The 22519-nt window shown below is 34.3% G+C and overlaps 1 protein-coding gene across 4 annotated transcripts in view; it reads right to left on the reverse strand.

Annotated features, from left to right (window-relative positions):
- Positions 1-22519, reverse strand: part of LOC145278107 (uncharacterized) — a 181194-nt gene that overhangs the window by 67528 nt on the left and 91147 nt on the right. For all 4 annotated transcript variants that reach the window (XM_080130378.1, XM_080130380.1, XM_080130379.1 and 1 more), the window contains exon 2: positions 19125-19238. In XM_080130378.1, coding sequence (XP_079986504.1) covers positions 19125-19238 — 114 coding nt within the window. The remainder of the gene's footprint in view (positions 1-19124; positions 19239-22519) is intronic.

Genomic DNA, 22519 nt, shown 5'->3' on the forward strand with positions numbered 1-22519 from the left:
TCACTCGCTCCCCTTGGGGCGAGGGAGGCTTCTATTCATTTTCAACTCGCGTGCGCGCGCAGTCACAAAGTGGTGGAGAGATATCTGATGCATCTGCAATTTTAGTTTACCTGCACGCGCACAAACACATTCATACACGTACACATTCTAATGCAAAGCGACACACAATGGGTGTTACAGACAAAATCATATATATATATCGTTGGATTTCCAAAATCAGACCCAAATAGCATTTAAACTGACAAATCAAACTGAATCTGATTCGCCAATTTTATTAATTCTGTCACGTACTCAAGTCACCTGAGAGGTGGACTCTGATTGAACAAACCTAAAGTGAATTTGAATGCTTGCACCAATCAACACTGAACTTATAAACCCAACAAATTCAAATGAGCAAACTGCAAAGTGTTGCTCCTGCTGATGCAAAGTCTTAAATAATTTGCAATTTTATTTCGATTATCACCCCCACTGAGGATTGAACCTTCAACTTCAAGAAGAGTGCAACTTACAACTTGAATTTTACCAAATACTTTATCCATTATGCCATGGGTCCATAAGAATTAAGAGATCAACCGCAAAATACATGCAAAAATATTCCTCAGTTCTGTTAAAAAAAAAAAATTCTAATTGGCTTCAATTTGCAATTAACTCACCATATGACCCATTTCTTAATGTCTATCACTTTCATCCTCACTGTATGTTGTTTAACCCCACCCCTCTCCTCCTGGTTCTCATGTTCTACTACAGTTTAATCTTGGCTGGAAGAAAGCCAAGAACGTCAGTGTCTTCCTCGCACACTGTTTATTAATAGTGAAAATAGGTTTCGAATGAAGAATCGATTTGTATTTTTCATATAATAATTAACAGATTACAACAATAAAAAAAATTCATAATGGAAAACAGAAAATTGGTAGAATCCAGTATAAACAATATCACCACAAATATTGATACTTTTTATCCATAGCTGGAGAGAGAAAGAAAGGGGGGGTAAAAGGGAGCAGTAGAGAATGAAAGAGAATGTGTTGGTTGTTTTTGTTTTACGGCATATCAACCCTTTTCAGATTATTTAATGCCGAATCCAGTATTTTGAAGAACAATTTTTAATAGAATTTATTTATTTATTTTTTTTCAAGTTGGTTTCTATTTAACTTATAGTTGTGATCCTAACAGGTATTACCACTCAGAGTCAGAGTGGGCCTGGGAGACTCCCTAACGCCCACAAGCTGGGGCTTCACCATCGGATATAGTTTAAGGTCATATCGAGGAAAGAGAATGGGTGAAAGAGAGAGTGGGACAGAAAGAGGGAAAAGAGATAAAATGAAAGACTACTTTTAGATTTTGTTTTCCTCATTTTTTTCTTAAACCAACTTTTTCCAAATTCAAGCAGTTCGACCTGAGCTCAATTAGTGACCCAACGGGTCACTAATTTCAGTAATTTTTCTAATCTGAAAGCAATTTTTTTTTTTCGGATTTTATTCAATTAGATTATCAAGATTTTTATTTTTAACCTCCAAAATTAATTTAAGAAAGGGTCAAGAATTTCCCCTATATATATATATATATATATATATCAATTTATAATATATATATATATATATATATATATATATATATATATATATTATAAATTGATATGGTGTACATACCCATGAAAAACATTCTAAAAATCACGTAAATTAATCAAGTAGTTTTATTTTTCTAATAAAAAAAAATTAATTAGTATACGAGGAGCGATCGTCTCGTGCGCCACTTTGAAAAAATAAATATCAAGAAAAACTCATAAATTCATACTTACTAAATTTATATTGTAATGCCTACGATTTCTTATTAATCGCTAAAAAATGATTTTCTTTATATAAAAAAAAACAAAAAACTATCAATTTACATTATTTTCGGAATATATTTTTGTTTCGTTACGGATATTTTTCTTTCTTTTCGTTTTTTTTTTTTTTTTAAATATATACAAGGAGAATTCTGGACAAAAACTAATTTAAATTATGTTTATGCACTTATCAAACAGCCTTCCACTTCCACCGTAACCATCATCTGCCGAGGAAGAACCAAAACGGTTCAGAAATTTATTTAACAAATCATTTGTTTGTGTGCAAAATTTAATCGTTATAAAAAGTCTCATCAATCCAAGCAAACAATGATTATTGGGCGTAAAAAATAAATAAATAAATAAATAAACAAAATAAAAAATCCGAAAACTTCTATTCCCCCCAAACAAGACATTGTTACCGAAACTTACTGCGATTAGGGCCAGACTTATAGAGGCAATCTGGGTGGGGCTTTTGCCAGCAAGATATTTGTTCATATTACATTTAAATTTATGCATGTTGTGTAACATGGCTGTTACGCTGGAACCGTGTTCGTTACAGTTCAAACCTCTCAGACCCCCCCCCCCGTGTCTCTAAAACCTCTCAGACCCCCCCCCCCATACCGTCTGGCACCGTCGAAAAGGAACAAACAAAAATAAATCAAACTGCTTTTTGGTTTTAGCAAAAAGGCATTACCCTTATTTTCCAAGCGATGCCGGTATCTTGTTTTTGTTTTTTTACTGTTTATTTTGTCATCTAGACACCAGCTTAAAATTCTCTTGCCGCCACCACAGGGCCACACGTCCATCCCACCTAAATGCGTTTTCCTTTCTCCCGACTTCACACTAGCCTTCGGCAGCCATTTTTTTTTACTTAGATTTTACATTTTTTTTTTTTTTTTTTTTTTTTACACATCCATCTTTTTGTCACACACTGTTGCTTCTCTTCGACCATGTGCTGTTCTTTCTTTTTTATGACAAGCCCGTGCATACGTGCAAAAACAGCTGCTGCTAATACCTTCGCTAACCATCTATCGTTTGGCTGCTGCCAATATTCACATGTGTTGTTAAAGTTGGTACTATCAAAGAAACAGGCAGTAGAAAGGTAAACAGTTTGAGGAAAGTTGAACATTTTTTCATAATTTGGGATCTCTCCAGTGAAGGGGTGGACTTTCGTAACTAATTAGGGTATTTTTGTTTGGGGATTCAAGTGCAGTCGGGTTCATCGCAGCACATTCTATGGAAGTACGGGTAAAACAAGCACAGGGATGCAACATTAGGGAGAGACAGGACTTGTAGCTTGGCAACCAGTAAAGGATCTATAAAGTCAGACATTCTTATTTTGCAACCCGTCGAAGAGGGGCATCAGCTCCAATGTAGCAACACTCCATGCACAAGCGAATAATAATTTTGTAGAGATGTAAGGTAACAATAAATGTTAGATAATTTCTAGCCTGCTAGAGGGAGCCTATCTTATTTGCAGCAGATTTGGCAGTATCTTCTATGTACTTAATCCCTTTCGTGTTGCCTGAGAATGTCATCCTGGGGCGTTTGTTGGAATCTTGAAAAGGGCGTTACCAGCTATGATAATGGGTGGTTGGAAAAATTTCTTAATTTTCGTAACGGAAAGAAGCTCAATCTTAGTAGCATGAAATTTTTTTTTTTTTTTTTACCTCATACTAGCAGATACAGAAAGTCATTTTCTAAGGATTTAACCCTTACTTAAGATGTGTAGACATTCAATTTGCTATTATGCCAGGAGCATGGCATCATCAACAAGTACAATTTAACACGTGATTGTATAAAAATCATGAATGTATAAAAATCATGAATGTATAAAAATCATGAATGTATAAAAATCATGAATGTATAAAAATCATGAATGTATAAGTTTAGTTTCACAATTTTAGAATTTTTTTTTTTTTTTTAGTTTATTTCTTGTTTTAATTCTAATTTTCAAGACTAAGATTAAAAGATTAAGAATTTGCTTTACAAATAATCCAAATGATGGAGTACTGTTGCCACATCTGGGCAGGAGCTGCTAGAAAAGACTTACCCTGCCTTGATAGAGTTCAAAATAGACTTCGTAGCCTTGTGGGGGATGTCTTTTTCTCTTCTCTGCAACCTCTTTCTCACAGAAGAGATGTTGTGAGTTTGTCTCTGCTTTATCGTTATTTTCATGGCAGGTGCTCGGCTGAACTCCATTCTATGCCGCCCCCCTCGCCAAACTTTCACAAGAAACACCAGTCTAGCAGAAAACACTATCACTAGTTTCCCCCACTCTTTATCTGTGCCTAAACCTAAGCGTAGATTCCATGAGTAAAGCTTTTTCTTAGAACTGCGCGCCTATGGAATTGTCCTCCGTTTTCCTGCTTTCCAGCTGATTACAATATGGTTGTCTTTAAGTCTAACGTAAACAAGTTTTTGATGAGCCGTTCCATATAAGTTAACAAATTTACCGAATCTCGATTACTAACAATTACTATATTGTCCAATTTCTACTGTACACGCTTTAACCCTTATCCTCGAGTGGCCTCTTGGCCTTGATAAGTGATGATGCCTATGTAAAAAGAAAAAATGAAATAAAAATAAAATCTTATTTTTGTGAGTGTTTTTTGTGCGTATCTGATTTTTGTGCATCTGTCTTTTGTACGTGTGTGTTTTTATGCGTGTGTGTTTTTTGTCCGTGTCTTTTTGCGCGCACGCGTGTGTGTAAGTGTGTGTGTGTGTGTGGGTGTGTGCGCGCACGCGCGCGTATGTGTGTGCAGGTGTTTATTTTGAACAGTTTCCGTTAAGATTGCTTTTTAAAGTTTGATCAATCCAAGGGAGATTACTCCTGCCAATCTTGTTCGTTAAACCATTTTTTTTTAATATTAAAAAAAAAAAAAAATTATTTTTTAAAATAATTTTTATTAGCTTCACAATTTTAAAATTCATTTTTACAATATCATTTGAAATTGATTCCTCGTTTTAATTCTGAAAATTCCAATGTTTGATTTTTAAGTTTTCGTTTTAAAAAAAAAAAAAAAAAAAAAAAAAGTGAGTATAATTTTTGTAGGATGTTAACTTTTTTTTTTTTAGACATTTGAGATACAAAAATGAAAGAACTTTCAACCAAATATGTAAAAAAAAAAAAAAAAAATGTATAAAAATAGTTTTGTTTCAAAAATATTTTCATACATTTCCTTTCATGATTCGAACTTATCCAAATGTCAACAAACGTTTGTTCATTATCAGGAACACACAGACTACATGGATGTTCCAATTACCATCTGAGACATCATGTTCGCCATGACGTCACAATATCTAAGTCTTGATGAAGAGAAAAATATATATTCTTTTATCTTTCAAAATGTTAGAAGCTTCATTTCTCCTACACAACAATATTAGGTTGACAAGAAAGTTCTCGTGGAATTTTTAATTTTGAATGATGTATTTTCAAGTAAGTTTTCATTATAAAACCTTTACTTTTTATATCATTTTAGAGAACGTTTTGTGGTCTGTCATTTAAATCACAATCGTTTTAAAACAATTATGTCTTATTTTCAGAACGTTGAATACAAGATGGAAAAAGGCACATTTGCACAATTTTCTCATTTCAATTCAAGCTAGGTCGAAAAGCTGCTGAAACAGTTCACATTATCAACGAAGCATTTGGCCCAGGAACCACTACTGAACGCATAGCACAATGGTGATTTAAAATATTTTGGGGTGGCAATGATAATCTTGAGCGTAGTGGTCGGCCATAGGATGTTAATAATCAATTAAGAGACTTAATTGAAGCCAAATCATGCACACATGTTTGAGTACTTGTTTCTGAATTTTCAACCACTTGAGAAATTGGAAAGAAAAAAAAAAAAACTTGAGAAATGGGTACCTCACGAATTGAACGACAATCAAAAGAAATGCCATTATGAAGTGTCCTCTTCCCTTCTTTTACGCAACAAGAACGACGCGTTTCTTGACCGGGTTGTGAAGCGTGATGAAAAGTGGGTTCTGTATGACAATTGGCAATGCTCAGCTCAGTGGTTAGATATCGACAGAGCTCCATGACACTTCTCAAAGCTAGAGTTACATCAAAAGCAGATCATGCTGACTGTTTAGTGGTCTGTGACCGGTCTCATCCATTAGTTTTTTTGGAATACAGAGAGAACCATAATAGTGGACAAGTACTGTCAACAAATGGAAAAAATGCATCAGAAACTGACAACATCCAGCATTAGTCAACAGAAAAGGCTCAATTCTCCTCCACAATAATGCCCGACCACACATTGCTAAATCAACCCTGCAGAATTTGGACGAATTGAGTTACGAAACGACCTCATCCACCATACTCTCCAGACCTCGCTCCTACAGACTACCACTTTTCAAGCATCTCCACAACTTTCTGCATGAGAAATGCTTCAAAAACATAAATGATATCAAATATGCCTTCAGCAACTTCACCACCAGAACACAAGATTTTTTTTATGCTACTGGCATTTGTTTTGTGTTGGCAAAAGTCTATTGATTCTGATGGTACTTATATCGATCAATAAATTTTTGTTTGAGCAGAGTTATGTTCGTCTGAATTTAACACTTAAAAACTGCAAGAACTTTCTTGTGAACATAAATAAAATAGAAATAAAAAAAATATTAACTTGTGTAACTGCAAATCATTGGCCAATAAAATTACTTCAGCAAATAAACATTCAGAACACGGTTTTAAATAAAACCTAAGATTTAATGTTAATATTTCTATTCATTTGATAAAAATCAAAACGCAAGCATATTTCTAAATTTGCTAATTTGTATTTCGATTATTCAAACTACTATTCTCATCTTGAATGTTATTTTCACAATGCCTTGGTTGATGTAACCGCCGACCTTCTTCAGGTGTATTTTGTTGAACTCTGAAATCCATTGTTTAATCCACAGGAGTAGTAGCATGTTCTTGCTCTGTCAGTTTTGACTGGTAAAAGTCCTAAGTAATTTATGATTGTATTTTGAGTGTCGCCCACATTAAGGATTGAACCTTCAGCCTTCAGAGTAACTTAGAATTGAATTTAATCATATACTGTATCCACTATGCCACATGTTCTTATGGACAATTCTAGTATCAATTTTGAATCTTTAAACTTGTTTTTAAATGCACAATTTTACTAGTTATCACTAAATGAATTCATTTATTCTGCATGATAATAAATGGTACCAATAATATCCATTTATATAACTAAAAATAAAATAACACTGTGCAACACTAGGAAAAAAAAATACAGGACATGTGTGGCCATTTTGATATGCAAAATGGCATGGAAAATCCATTTCTGGCTTTCTTGTTGAATAAGGTAGTTTTGTTGTTTTTTGTTTTTTTTTTACATTGTCACTTTTGAAAATTTTGTAGAGAATCTGATGTGAGTGATGAACATCAGATTCCATCAGGATATTTCAGTGTTGGAGAAACGTTTTAAAGGAAAATGGAACTAAAAAAAAAAAAAATAAATAAAAAAAAAAAATGAAGATACTCAACACAAGAGACTTAGAAGGGCAAATGTTTGAACTGATAATTCTGTGTTTTCCATTCATAACTAATAATTATTTATACTACATGGAAACGGTGTCTAATCTACAGAAATAAAAGGTTAGATTTTTTTATCAGGATATTTTTATTACACTGAAACAGGTCTTATGTGGTATGTACTTCTTTTTTAACCTGAAATTTGTTTTACGGTGTAACTGCCTAATAATTACTTTAGCAATTCAAATAAATATTCAGAACACTTCATTTTAAATAAAACGTAGTTTAATATTTATTTGATGAAGTTTTATTTGAAAAAAAAATTTTTTTTTTTTTAACTTAATTTGAGAATTCATATTTGTTTAGGCTTTGAATATAATATTTTTAATATAGAATATGTTCAATTTTTTTTTTTTAATGTTGAAAGAACAATGACTTCAATCTATAATCTGTAAATTATGTTAAAAAGATATTCAATTAATGATGAAAACAAAAAAACATCGATATTGAAGTGGAAATAATACTGTGCAATCTACACGACAAACGAGTACAACTTTTGGGGGAAGGGGAGATTACTCTTAAAATTATTAAAAGATTTTCTATCATGAATATTTTTAATAGTAGGATTACTTCCTTTTGAGAAATGGGGAGGTTTCTCCCGAAATTATTAAAGATGTTACACCATTATGGATATTTTTTTTATGAATATTAAGCAGCAAGTTTTATATTTACCGATTCAAAATGTGAAAAGTCTTTGAAAAAAATAAATAAATAGACGATTTTTGTTCACTTTCTTTCATCATTCGTTTTTTCTGCATTGCTATCAGCCTTCATAAATACCCAGACTTCACTGTACCAAAGTGGCACGTTCCTTGGGAGTTGAACAGGCTTCCTCCAAAGGAAGAAGTTTCATGGGAACATAAAATTCATGAGTGGTTCCCAATTGCTTGTATATCCTCATCAAAGGAGATGATTGTTAGATTTTAACAGAGGGGTGTTGATGGTCCCTGCATACAGTGCCTGGGGTTGCCAAATGGTCACCCATCCGGTACTGACCAGCCTCAACGTTGCTTAACTTTGGCAATATAACAAGAACTGGTTTGTCAACATGATTATACCAAATATCCACAGACTGTTTATGTTTTGATCTCGTTTGGACACTACTAAAAAAACATTTGTACCTAACGCTAACAAAACACGACATGCATACATAGATGCTAAGAGAAATTCTCTTGCAGGTCAAACGTACAATTTCACACGGAGCAACACATGCATTAAGATAAAAAGCGTTATCTCAGATCTTTTGAAATGAATGTCGTACAAGTTTGAAATATGTCTAGTTTTTTCACTGAAGTTGTGTATTCAATAAACTTCCATTAAAAAAGATTGATAAAGAACAGAGGGCTGCCCGAAATATTAAAAAATTCTCACATTTATAATTTTTTTTTTTTTGTCACATGTGAAAAAAATGTATCGTTTTTAACTAAGAAACACGCTTCCAGATCTTATATTATGCTAAAACTGAATTTGTTGACGTTTGTTTGCTTAGATTTTTGTCCTATACACTTTAAGGACACAAAATAAATGTTAAAATATTCTTTAGTTCTGTGATTGAGTTATGGTTAAAATAAAATTCAATTTTGATTGTTCTAATTAGCTGCAAATTGTAATTAACTGAAGTAAATTAACTTATTCCCCACCCATCCATCATTTTATGCAAACATTAAATATTTCTTAATTGAATGTTTATTGATGAGATTATTGTTTTTCATAAGACGGTTCTCTTAATTGTTAGTGTTTTTTCAACTGAGCTCCACATATAATAGTCCATTGGTTTTCTGGATGTATGACAGAGCAGAGTTCTGCTGCCACACAAATGATTTCCCTTCAACTAACGTTTAAGTTTAGATTATCCTTGTAATATTTCACTAAAATATAGATTTTAATTATGATTTTATCTAATTACTAGCAGGGAGACCCAACCTTGCCCAGGATTGAATGAGGATCAACAAATGTTTCACACTTCCAATATTTTTATTGTCGAAATCGGTGTCATCGCCCATTTTTCAATCAAATCGATTGATTACCTGCTCAAATTGGAGACCCACCGCGTTGCACCAGGTGAAAGCTTCACGTTTCTCCACACTGACTTAGTCCACAATACATTGTAGTCTACATTGCACTGTAGAGAACCTGCTGTTGATTTTATAAAATTATTTTTATTTATATAATTGCTTGAATTAAAGTTTAAAATGCAAAAACAACACGCAGAGTATGTATTACTAACTTTACTTTTAGCGACATTCACGATATGTCAAGAGCAATTGCCCTAGAAAGATTGCCATCGTCGAGAGATTTGCTAATCCTATGCGATATAACTGTAAGGACATCTGCTGTAGATCTAGCAGAACGGAAACCATATTGAGTGTCACTAAGAAGGTTATTTTTGTTGAGATGGTTGATTACTTCTGTATTTAACACAGATTCTAGCAACTTACTCATGACGCACAGGAGACTTATTGGCCTGTACTGAGAGGGGGATGAGCGATCACCTGAATTCTTAAATACAGGGCATACTGATGAGATTTTCCAGGGAGATGGGAAACTATTCTCCTTAAGACAACGTTTAGCCCATGGTGATCTTGGGGGTCAGATTTAGATGTTAGAGTATCCTTTAATTATAAATTTGTCTAGGGAAGTGGTTAGCCCTATGCCAGTTTCACTGTCGTCATCCAGATTCTTAGTTGTATACCGACATGCCTGTGCCACCTAGATTGTCTGGGTTGACAAAAACAACACGCAGAGTATGTATTACTAACTTTATTTGAGGTGACATTCACGCAGAATGGTTTTCTGCTCCACACATAATAGTCGATGGATTTTCTGGATGTATAACCGAGAGCAGAGTTCTGCTGCCACACAAATGACTTTTATGCTAAAACTGGATTTGTTGACGTTTGTTTGCTTAGATTTTTGTCCTATACACTTTAATGACACAAAATAAATGTTAAAATATTCTTTAGTTCTGTGATTGAGTTATGGTTAAAATAAAATTCAATTTTGATTGTTCTAATTAGCTGCAAATTGTAATTAACTGAAGTAATTTAACTTATTCCCCACCCATCCATCATTTTATGCAAACATTAAATATTTCTTAATTGAATGTTTATTGATGAGATTATTGTTTTTCATAAGACGGTTCTCTTAATTGTTAGTGTTTTTTCAACTGAGCTCCACATATAATAGTCCATTGGTTTTCTGGATGTATGATAGAGCAGAGTTCTGCTGTCACACAAATAACTTCCCTTCAACCAACGTCTAAGTTTAGATTATCCTTGTAATATTTCACTAGTGGTGCCCGTGAATATTTCCCAGATTCATTAAAAAAATAAAAATAAAAAAATAAAAAAAATTTAAAAAAAATAAAAAAATAGATTTTAATTATGATTTTTATCTAATTACTAGTAGGAAGACCGGACATTGCCCAGGATTGAATGAGCTTTTTTATTGTCATTGAAATCTGTGAAATCAGCCAATTTTCCAATCAAATCGATTGATTACCTGCTCTATTTGGAGATCGATCTTGTTGCACTGGGTAAAAGTTTCATATGAATTTATGCAGTGAATTCGTCTACCATACATTGTAATGTATATTGCACTGTAGAGAATCTTAATTTATAAATTATTTTAATGAAAACATTAATATTTCTTAATTTACTGATGAGATTGTTTTTCATAAGATGGTTCTCTCAATTGTTAGGGTCTTTCTCAACTGAGCTCCACACATAATAGTCCATGGTTTTGTCAGATGCTCACAAAATCACATCAGGCCCATTGATGAGGGTTAGGATAGAAGATATACATCTATTTAAGATCTTGTTTGTTATTTGCCAAAACTCACAAGAATTAAGCCTAACCTGTTCATTTACTTTGGATTGAAAGACTGAGCATACACTTTCACGTTTTCTATAATCCTTTTGCAGTGATTGCTGGCAGTTCTAAAAGTGACTTTTAGTTTTTAAACATCTTTTAGGTTTATTGATATTGAGATAAATCCCACAAGTTTAACTATTTCCAGACTTGGAGGTATGTACGGAGATCTTCAAAATAGTAAATAACTTATCAAGTATCAACCCAAAGAAGAACCTTCCGCAAGATGTCTCCTGACAGATCCTTGGCGAACACCAGGAACAAGCGATGTTGGGCAGCAGGATATAATCTTCGCTGCAAACACAATCAGTTTCATGGAATTTGGTCTTTATGATATGCAGTGTGCAGGTGTGTGGAATGTAGGCTGGTCATATTGTGAAACTGGTCTAAGCAGGTCATCTTGTTCAAGATGAACCAGAGCAAACCAAACTTGACCTGCAAGCAATTTTGAAGTCAGTTTGTTTAATGATTGTAATGGATTGCCCATTTTTCTTGCAAATCAACTCAATTTAACCCCAAATCTTTGTTGATTTTATTCCAGTTCTTACTATGTGAACTCGTACTACTTGTTCCATGGCTATTTGATGACTAAATTGGCATTTACATCGGGGAAGTCTTAGCTTGTATGAGGAGATAGGTGTGTGGACATCAAGCGACACTTTACTCATGTTCACCCTCAACAATGCATATTGTCTCTTTGACGCAAGGTCTAACTATTCGGGACCATGTTTAGAGAAGATGAACAAGATGTTGGTTTACATTACATTTAAACTTCTGCATATCAGTACAGGCAGGGAAGCAGGTAGGAGGAAGGGAATTCCAAAGTCTAGCTATTCAAGGGAAGAAACGATTAGACTAGGAGAAAGCTTTCTTGCATTTATGGACCTCAACAGTGAAGGGGTGAGATTTTGTTGCTAAGCTGGTTTGTCAGGCATATGTATGTCGAGGGGGCACAAACAAAAAACAAAAGTTGTCAATTGGGTAGATTAGTTCCACGAAAGCTAATACGCCATACCGATGATGGATAGCTACATACCCCCCCCTCCCCACCTCCCAGTGTTGCTCTTAGTCCTCATATTTTATGTTTTGATGTTTTTGATAAAGAAAAAAATGCTGTTTTCTTAGTTGGCTGTTTTTTATAGATTTTATTTTTTATCAAGGTCTAACGGCCACTCAAGAATAAGAGTTAATGAATGTGATAGTTGGTAAGCGACACATCGTAATGATTGTTAGCGGTGGAAATTGGGTAGAATTTGATTATTTAAGAAAACAGATTGGCAAGAACTTGTTTACACTGGACTTGAAAGCTACCATGTTACAGTCAGCTGAGAAGCAGCCCTGCAGTATTGTGTTCAACACATGGATACTTTTATAAAGGAACTTTGTTCATCATATGTAGGGATTTTAAATTCTCACATAATTCAACTGTTCATCTTATTAACCCTTATCCTCAAATAGCTTTTGGTCTTGATAAACGGTGATTCATTCATTCATTCATTAAAAAAATTATTTGCTAAATAAACTTGTAAGAATTTTATTTCTATTATTTTTCTTTAGACTGACATCGTAAGCTTTGCTATTTTTTTTTGTTTTCAATTTTTGATGATCTGCCCATCAGCCTTCTTCGGTTGAGAGCCGAAAAATAAATATTAACGTCGATTAGGGAAACAGCTTAAAAATAAACAAAACAAATGATTTTCTCATTTCAAAACAAAGACAAAGAAAAAAATTTGAAAAAAAGATTTGTAAAAGAAAAAAAAAGTAAAAAAAAAGAATCCTTGGTTCTAGGATCCACTATGGGTTGATAGAAAACAATTATAGAAAATTGAGAAACATTTTATTTTAAGGTGACAAAAATTGATCAAATAATTCGATTATATCAGGTAAATAAAATTTAAAAAATATTTCCAAGAAAATTATTTTTCTAAAAAACGCATAAAAACCTAAAAAACGCATAAAATCAAAGGAGTAACCTCCCTTGTACTGGACGATTATTTAAAGGGTTTCGTTTTTTTTTTTTGCGGTACAAGTTTTAGCCGACGTGAAGATAAGAAAACATTGTTCACATTACACTTGAAATTCTGCATGTCAGAAACAGAGACCTGGTAGAGAATTTGAAAGTCTTGCATTTCAAGAGAAGAAACTATTTGAGTTGAAGGTTTTCCGCTATTTAAGCATCTCTATTGTGGGATCTTGTTGCTTGTTGGGTTGGTCAGGATATTTATGTCAAAGGGGTACAAGTGCCTAGAGTTCATTGGAGCACATTCCATTAAAATACTTGTAAAACAGTCAGAGGGATATAACATGTTTGTGATAGGACAGAGGTTGATAATGGGGGACCTATTAGATTGGAAACTTTTTGGACCCGATCTAAAAAGGAAGACTAGTGGCAGATGCACAAGCCCAGATGTGGCAAAAAATACTCCATGCATGGGCGAATGGTGGCCTTGTCGAGATACAACATACTCAGGTGCAAGCAATTTTCTAGCATGATAAAGAGAGCCCACCTTTTTTGCAGCAGTCTTGAAAAGGTTTGAATGTATCTGTTCCAGTTCATATTACCTGTGAATGTTAAGCTAAGGATTTTAAGTGATGAGCTCTCGGGGAGGATGTTATTAGTCATGGTCATCAGTAGTTGAGAAGGTTTCTTGCAATTACTAAAAGGAAAGAAGCTTAGTCTTAGCAGCATTGAATGTTACCATTCATTTATGCCTCCATTCCACTACAGTCTTCCTTTAAGGCTCGAGCTATTTCCTTAGATAGGTATTAATTTGTTTTCCCATCATGTCTGTTATAGAGTGTGATATCAACAAATATACTCATCTCTGAGACAATTTTATCAGGTTATGTTATGAACATCAAGAATAATGAAGGTCCAAAGATTGACTCTTGTGGCAAACACCACATTTATATCATGTTTTGATGTATAACCATCGCGGACAACCTGGATTTTTCTAAGTTTTGATTATGTTGAGTATTCGTCTAGTAATACCATATGATTTGACATTTTATGAAAAAACAATCATGCCAAACCTTGTCAAAGGCCTTAGCTATATCTAGGGTTACTACACTAGCCTCCCCTGCCTTATTCTGTGCATAATATATTCAGAGATTACAGTTAGGATATCTCCAGTAGAATAGTCTTGCTTAAATCCATACTGTTAGTTAGAAAGAAATTCAGGATCTATGAGGTGGCGAACTAGTGCTTGATTGATTAAGGACTCAAAGATTTTGGCGAAAAGAGAGAAGAGGTTAATGGGGTGATAGTTTAGTGGGTCAGTTTTGTTGCCAGGATTCTTGAAACTGGTACTACAGAAATAATTTTCCAGCAGGCAAACACGATTCTGTAATTTGTTGAAGAGTTTAGAGAGAACTGAGATAACCTCAGTGGAGAATTTTTTTAATAGTATAAACTTATGTTGGATAAGGTTGTGGGATGCATGCTGCTTTTGAGCAATGAAAGCTGTGCAAGTAGAAATGAGCTATTGGTGAGAGTGGGGTTTGCTATAAAACTTCCATGTGGGAATGTGTGCTTTAATCGCTGCTTTGAACTATTCAGTATCCTCATTTGCACATTGTTCCGCAGAGAAAGATGCTACACTATAGGGCATTTCTGGTGCGATCACTGATGGCTTCCCAGTCAATCTTCTTGATGTACCTTGTTTTGAGCAACGGCTAACTATAAAATTTGATTCCTGGCTAGGGAGAGGTGCCAGTCCAGCCAGACTGAAAAGCTTTCATTCAACGAAACAGTATGGATGACATAGGTCTTTAGAGTATAATAAAAAATACTTTTTTTAAAAGTGTGTGCGAGTGTGTGTGTGTGTATATATAATTATATTGTACAAATGGAAATTCTTTTAACTTTCTTGAAGTTTTACATTTGGATTTTAACGTCACTGGATTTTTTATCTTCCACCAGACTATCCAGTCATGTGTAATCACCTTTTTCTTTACCATATTCCCTCTGCTTAACTTATTTTGTTTTCAAGTAAGATCTTTGACTTACTTGTTGTTTCATCAAATACTTCTGCATGCAAAATCCGATCCCGCATTTTGCTAATTCCTACCCTCTGATGAGAAGGAGAGTATTTCTTCGAAACTCCGCGGATTAAGGACTATCCATTTATCTAGTGTTTCCTTTTCAGATTAAATATGTTTTTAACTCATTTCAATTTGTTTTTTTAACATATTGTATTAACTGTTAGCTCATATATATATATATATATATATATACACACACGTGTGTCTGTGTGTGTATTTATATATGGAAGGGTGCTTTGTTTGCATGTGTATGTGAGTTCATTTCCTGTGGTCTCCAAAACGATTGGGCCGATAATAGTTTTACATTTTAGAAGTGTGTGTATATATATATATATATATATATATATATAAGGAACTGTGTGTCTGAAAGTCTGTTCCCTATGGACTTGAAAACGGCTGGGCTTATTTTTATGAAATCTCACACAAAGGTACTTTATGTGCCTGGCAGTGTTCTTAGGTTTTGTATCAGAATGTCTTCAATAAGTATCACTAATCGAAATAATTTGATGAAGGAAGGAACAAACGATTTTGACTAAAGTTAACACCTAACACAGCCTAACATCACAAGTGCATTTGAGAAGTTTTTATACAACACAAGGCGAAAGCCTCCGCATATAAAATCTACAATAGGGTCTTTGATATGACAGGGGCGCGTTTGAAATGGTTTCCTTTTGGTACACAAATGAAGTATGATTTACTTTTGCATTTTAAACTAATTCAAGCCATATATATAATTTTATAAAATCAACAGTAGGTTCTCTACAGTGCAATGTAGACTACAATGTACTATGAACTAAGTCACAGAGAGAGGCATGTGAGCTTTCTCCTAGTGCACCGCGATGGGTCCCCAACTAGAGCAGGCAATCAATCGATTTGTTTGAAAAATGGGCGACTTCACTGATTTCAATGATAATAAAAATATGGTGTGAAAAATTTGTTGATCATTCAATCCCGGGCAACGTCGGGTCTTCAAATTCCTTTTAAAATTCGAAAATTGTTATGAATAATAAGCTCAATAAAGATGTAATTACCCCCAGAGCATATATATATATATATATATAATAAACATACACACTGTAAAATTACATTCCAATTATCACACAAATATGATCTTTTTTCAAACATAGGCGAATTTTACCTAAATTAAAAAAATAAAGATCATAATTGATGTTTTGTGATAACTGAAATGTAATTTATGGTATACTAGCATTTCAGCCCGGCGTTGCCCGGGTGTTTGGAGGTGTATGTGGAGCAAAAAAAGAAAAAAAGCGGTCAATTTTTTAAACTTTGACGCCTATTATGACCTCTTAACATTTGTTTGGGGCTCAAATCAAGTTATTAAGTTAGATCTATGTTCAAGAAACCTATATCTAAAATTTCAAGTGTTTAGACCAAAAATTGTCGGAGGAGTTCGGTAGAGTTCTCAAAGGTCAAATCGTTAAACTGACCCCTCAACAGCCAAATTTCTGGCTGAAAACGGATTACAAAGATTTTTCCAAATCTCAGTACCCTGTATATCAAATTTCGAGTCTGTAGACTGAAAATTGACAGAGTTATTGCGTAGGGAAAAGTACAGACACACACACACGACAATATCAAAAGTAAATGAAAACATTCGAACATAACGTATCAGCTGTAGTTTATGCTTTTGTTGAACAATCAAAATTCGTGAATCAAGGAAAGAAATTAAGGAGTGTTCACAAAGAAAGTGTTGTTTTGTTATGACAAGTTCAAAGAGAATCAAAAATATGTTCGCAGGTAATATGTGGAACAGTTAAAAATAAAAACGGTTGAAAGTGAAAAGGATGGATCTCAGATGAAACGACGTCGTGTTCTTTCCGCAGGTGTGTCGGCTTGAATTGTAAAAACGAGCGAATCAAACCGACAAGCTGTCACTGTTTAGAAGTCTGTGACGTGTATTTTGCTGAGATGCTAGTAGCCAAGCGCCAGCGGTTACGACCAGAATTTTTCTGATAAGAATTTGTGTGGCACTTAGTGACACCATGGTGTCAAGAACTTAGTTTCTTGTTGCAAACTATGATTCAATGCTTCTCATTATGGACTGTGCGAAGGTGTTCACTCATACGGATAACACAAACAGTTGCTTATTTCTGATTGGCTGCCTATATTGGAATTCAACCAATTGAAAGCGAGTATTTTGCATGCTCGTTTTATAAAAAAGGCACATTTTATTGATTAACTTTTATTTGTTATTTTTTTATTTTTTTATTCAATGTTTGTTTTTAATTTTAATATTACAAAGAGTCGCGTTTCGTAAGCCAAATATTAAACACTTGTACACATGTTCCTTTCGTTAGAGGGAAATTGCAAGTTAAAAAGCAAATTGGTTTCGTCTTTCTTTTCCTTTCTTTACGGTTACATTTAAAATATAAATGTGTATCAAAACGACCAAAATGTTATTGCTTATCTAGATGAATAACTGAAAAAAATTGTGTTTTACAAATTTATGAAATGTTTATCATTTCAGATTTTTTAACCCATTAAAATGGGCAAAAGTTATAGCCTGCTGGCTTAGAATAAGTGCTTTATGCTAAATTAATGGTCGAATATGGTTACATTTATATTCATTTTTGCATTAAATTCTAATCCTTAATTTCTAACTGTGCATCAAATGGATATCATAATATTTACTTCAATACACCTTATAACAAAGGCTCATACAAAACTTCAACCAGATCGGCCCAGTGGCTTCCGAGAAAAAGTGGAATGGATAGACAGACCAAGAGAAACAATATAGATATGTACACACGCACAATATATATTACACACACACGTCCCAAGAAAGATTAAATTGCATCATATATTTTTAAATATATTAACGGCTATATGACGTTATAAAACAAAAGGAAATCTTACTCTTTCACAACACTACGCCCCCTCCTTTTCGAATTTCAAATAACTTTTTCGTTTCTGAAATGGAACAGGGTCATACATTTCATTACATCAAAATATATTTTAAAATATTTGTACTGGTGTTTTGTTTTCTTAATTTCATTCATCCAGAGGAAGTCTCATAATTTTATTTTTTCGTTCCCTTTCTCTCAATATATATATATATATATATATATATATATATATAAGGCGTTTCATCCACGCTATGATTCATCAGGCTTACCTATTAGTGATAAAATGAAGTAGTTATATATATATATATATATATATAAAAGATGGCGTAACAAAATGAAAAAATAATTGCAACTTCTCTCTCAATTTTCGGATTTTGTAGTCCTGTCCACTTGTCATTTTCTTTTGAAACTGATAATTCATCAGAAGAAAACGCACCTAAGGGCGGAAAAAATTGACACAATTACATGCATGATTCTGCGCTACGAAACAGGTGCTGTCAAGAATTGTGCATCTCAACATACTTAAAGAAATAAACGGTAAGATGGTCAACATCATCTTTAAATTTGGAATATAGACGTTTTTCATATTTGTCACATGTTCTGTAATTACATCACGCTTCATAAGTTAAAGGATTGATATAAATAAAACGTGAAATATAATTGAACAAACATTTCTCCAAATGCGCGCGTGTGTGTGTGTGTGTGTGTGTGTGTGTGTGCGTGGTTTAAGCTGTTGCATATAGCGTATTAAAGAAACATCTTAATTAGTCGAATTTTATTTTGCAGTTGAATCCAGTGGAAGATCTGTCAGTGCGCTGAGACTGTCATTTCCGGTTGAGTAATGAAGGAGGAGTGGAAGGGGAGCAAAAGGGTCCGCAAACCTGGTGAAAAGAAAGCGTAAAAAGCATCTGAAGCCCCTTTTTTCTAAAGCCGAAGGAAAAAGAACAAAGAACTCGATTCTACTTACCTGAACTGTATTCCGGTTGACTGGCCAAGGCATTAAACACTATAGTCACAATGAACACCAACAATGTGGCCACAATACACAACACCTTTGCTGGTTTGTGTTCCAACATTCTCACTGAAAAGAAAAAAAAAAGTTCAATGAAAATTGCTTTAAACTATAGAAACAAAACGAAAAATTGAATAAATAAAACGTTTCATTAAAAAAAAAAAAAAAGAAAAAAAAACTGATTTGATGATGCCCTATGAGAATGAAATGCAAAAACAAAAACAAAAAAAAACTGTTTAATTGTCATTACATATATATAAGTTATGAATACATATCTTAAAAAGATTTCAACTTTAAAACACACACAACAAAACAAAATTTAATCCAAAGTCGTTCGTTGGAAAACACTTTCTTGGAAGTCAATCTCTTTCAATTACTTTATTAGTTTTGCTTCCTAATCTTAATATTTTTTTAATTTTTTAATTTTTTTTTTTTTATTACATTTTGACCCCAAACAAGGCACATTGCCACTTTGGTGTAGGGGGCTACTATCAGGGGCAGCAACTACTGGGGCACTATGTTGGGATTTGGGTAGCAAGAGGTCGGTTCACGTTACACTTGAACTTCTGCATGTCAGTACAGGTAGGAAAGCAGGGACCTGGAATGGAATTCCAGAGTCTAGCAGTTTTGGGGAAGAAACTACTGGAGTAGAAAGATCTTTTACATCTAGGGATCTCTAGTGTGGGGGTGGGATTTAGCTGCCTGTCGGGTTTGTCGAGGTGTCTACGTCGTGGGGTCACAAGTGTCTGCAGTTCGTCAAAGCATTCACCATTAAAATACTTGTAGAAAAGGCAGAGGGATGCAACGTTTCGTCGATGTGACAGAGGCTGAAGCTTAGATGCCAGCTCAGGGCCTATCAGATTGGCGACTCTTTTGAACCTTGTCTAGGAGCGAAAGACTAGCAGCAAATGCACCAGCTCAAATGTGACAGCAATACTCCATACATGGGCGAATGGTGGCCTTATAGAGGTACAGGATACTTTCAGGTGTCAGTAGTTTTCTAACACGGTAGAGAGAGCCTACCTTTTTCGCAGTGGCCCTGGCAATGTTTTCAATGTAATTGTTCCAACTCATATTTCCTGTGAACATTAGGCCAAGCAGTTTGAAAGATGTACTCTCAGACAGGAAGTCACTGGCCATTGCTATTGGTGGCAGAGAAGGTTTCTTGTAATTATTGAAGGAAACCAGTTTAGTCTTGGCAGCATTGAATGTGACCATCCATTTATGTCCCCATTCCACTACAGATTGGAGGTCATCCTCTAGTGTTTTTGCTATTTCTTTAGTTATGTGTTCATTTGTTTTCCTGTCATGCCTGTTATAGAGCGTGGTGTCATCAGCATATATACCCATCTCAGAGGCAGTTTTGTCGGGGAGGTCATTAATAAATATTAGGAACAATAGAGGTCCAAAGATAGACCCCTGAGGCACTCCCGCATTTATATCACACTGTTTAGATGTACGACCGTCGAGGACAACCTGGATTTTTCTCTTATCTAAGAAGGATTTAATTATGTTAAGTATTCTACCAGTGATACTGTATGATTTAATTTTCCTGAGGAGACCCTCATGCCATACCCTGTCAAAAGCCTTAGATATATCTAGAGCTACCGCTCTGCCCTCCCCCGCTTTGTTCAGTGAATGGTATATACGTTCAGAGATTACAGTGAGGATGTCTGCGGTGGAACGGGCTTGTCTAAATCTATATTGTTTGTCAGTCAGAAGTTTAGCATCTGTAAGCGTAGGGATCAGTTGTTTACCATAAAAAACTTGAGAATTTAAAAACAAAACAGTATTTTATCTTATGGCTCCCCAGCAGTGTTGATCAAACATCACCCTTAAAATTAAAGAAAAAAAAAAAAAAAAAAAAAAACAATCTACAGCATTAACGATTACTACACTACCACCTACTACATTCATTAATCCTTATCCTCGAGTGGCTTTCGGGCCTTGATAATGGTGACTCCCTTATAAAAAGTTTTTATAAATAGCTTTGTAGCAAATTCTAAAAGAAAGTTTACGGTAAATCAATTTACGCTTCAAAATTATTTTAATTGAAAAAATTTTTAAAAATCATGTTCTTTTATGTTAATTGGTTGGTTGGTTGTTTTACGGCATATCAACCCTTTTCAGGTTATTTAATGCCGAATCCAAAGATTCGGAAGAACAATATTTTAATAGAACATATTTTTTTTTTTTTCCAAGTCGATTTCTATTTAACCCATAGTTGGGACCCTAACAAGTACTACCACCTGGGAGCAAAGGCAATTAAAGGGTGGCTTCACACACCCCCAAAGCCCGCAAGTATAGTTTAAGGTCATATCCAAGACCTTTCAAATAGGAAGCTAGTAGAGAAGTGGGAGTGTAGAAAAATGAGGGGGGGGGAGGAGACTATTGTTTTGGTTTTGTCAAAATATGACTTAGTTGTGCAAATAATTAAAAAAAAACAAAAACAAAAAAAAAACAAAAAAAAAAAAAAAAAAAACAGAAAGGTGTTAGTGTAGGTGCATTTGTGTCAGGGAGTTATCTTCCGACAGCCTCATCTGGTTGCACCAGTCTTTTATGTTAAAAAAGTTTATGAAAAAAAAAAAAAACGTCTCGTCAGAAAAACATTCAGGAAAAAATGCGTTTTACATGAACAGAAATAGAAAGGAATTGTTTTGTTTCATTTTATTTTAGTTGAGGTTCTCAGTGTTAGCTCCCATCCTGGAGTTAAAACTTGATTTTTATACAAGATACAAAAATATTCGAAAATTCTATTAAAGTTCTCCTTTACATCTCAAAGTTAAGCAACGTTAAGACTGTTCAGTACTAAAATGAGTGACCATTTGGGAATTTCAGGTGTTGTATGTGCTCTCTGCTTATCTCAGCATTGTTTCCAGTCGTCTTGCACTCCTTGCCGACTCGATCAGTGCCGATTCAGAGTGGTGTGATTGAAGATTGCGCAACCCTTGCCTCACAATTACTCACACAGCTACTCTTACAGGGGGTATCCATTGTTTCTTGAAACTGAATGGAGACATCGATCGATCTCGAACAGAGTTAGTAAAGAAGTTGAGAATGTAATCTTCCCAATCAAACATTTAAAAAAGTTTGAGTAGATCTTTCTTTACTTTTTCACACTCCAATACACATTTGAATGCAGCAGCAACAACAACCATCGTTTTTTTGTTTTGCATCCACGTCGTCAGCTCCCCATCATGTGTGAAAACTCAACCATAAAAGAGACAATTCCAGCCAACTCATATTTTAATTGATGAAAACTTTATCAAATTTCCACAATTGTTGACACTGGATCTTTATCATCCCCATCTACAGAAAAGTGACTTTGTCTTTCTGAGGAAAAGTCTCTA

This window comes from Euprymna scolopes, chromosome 6 (genome assembly GCF_053919585.1).
Source record: "Euprymna scolopes isolate OS-2025 chromosome 6, ASM5391958v1, whole genome shotgun sequence".
Classification (NCBI taxonomy): domain Eukaryota; kingdom Metazoa; phylum Mollusca; class Cephalopoda; order Sepiida; family Sepiolidae; genus Euprymna; species Euprymna scolopes.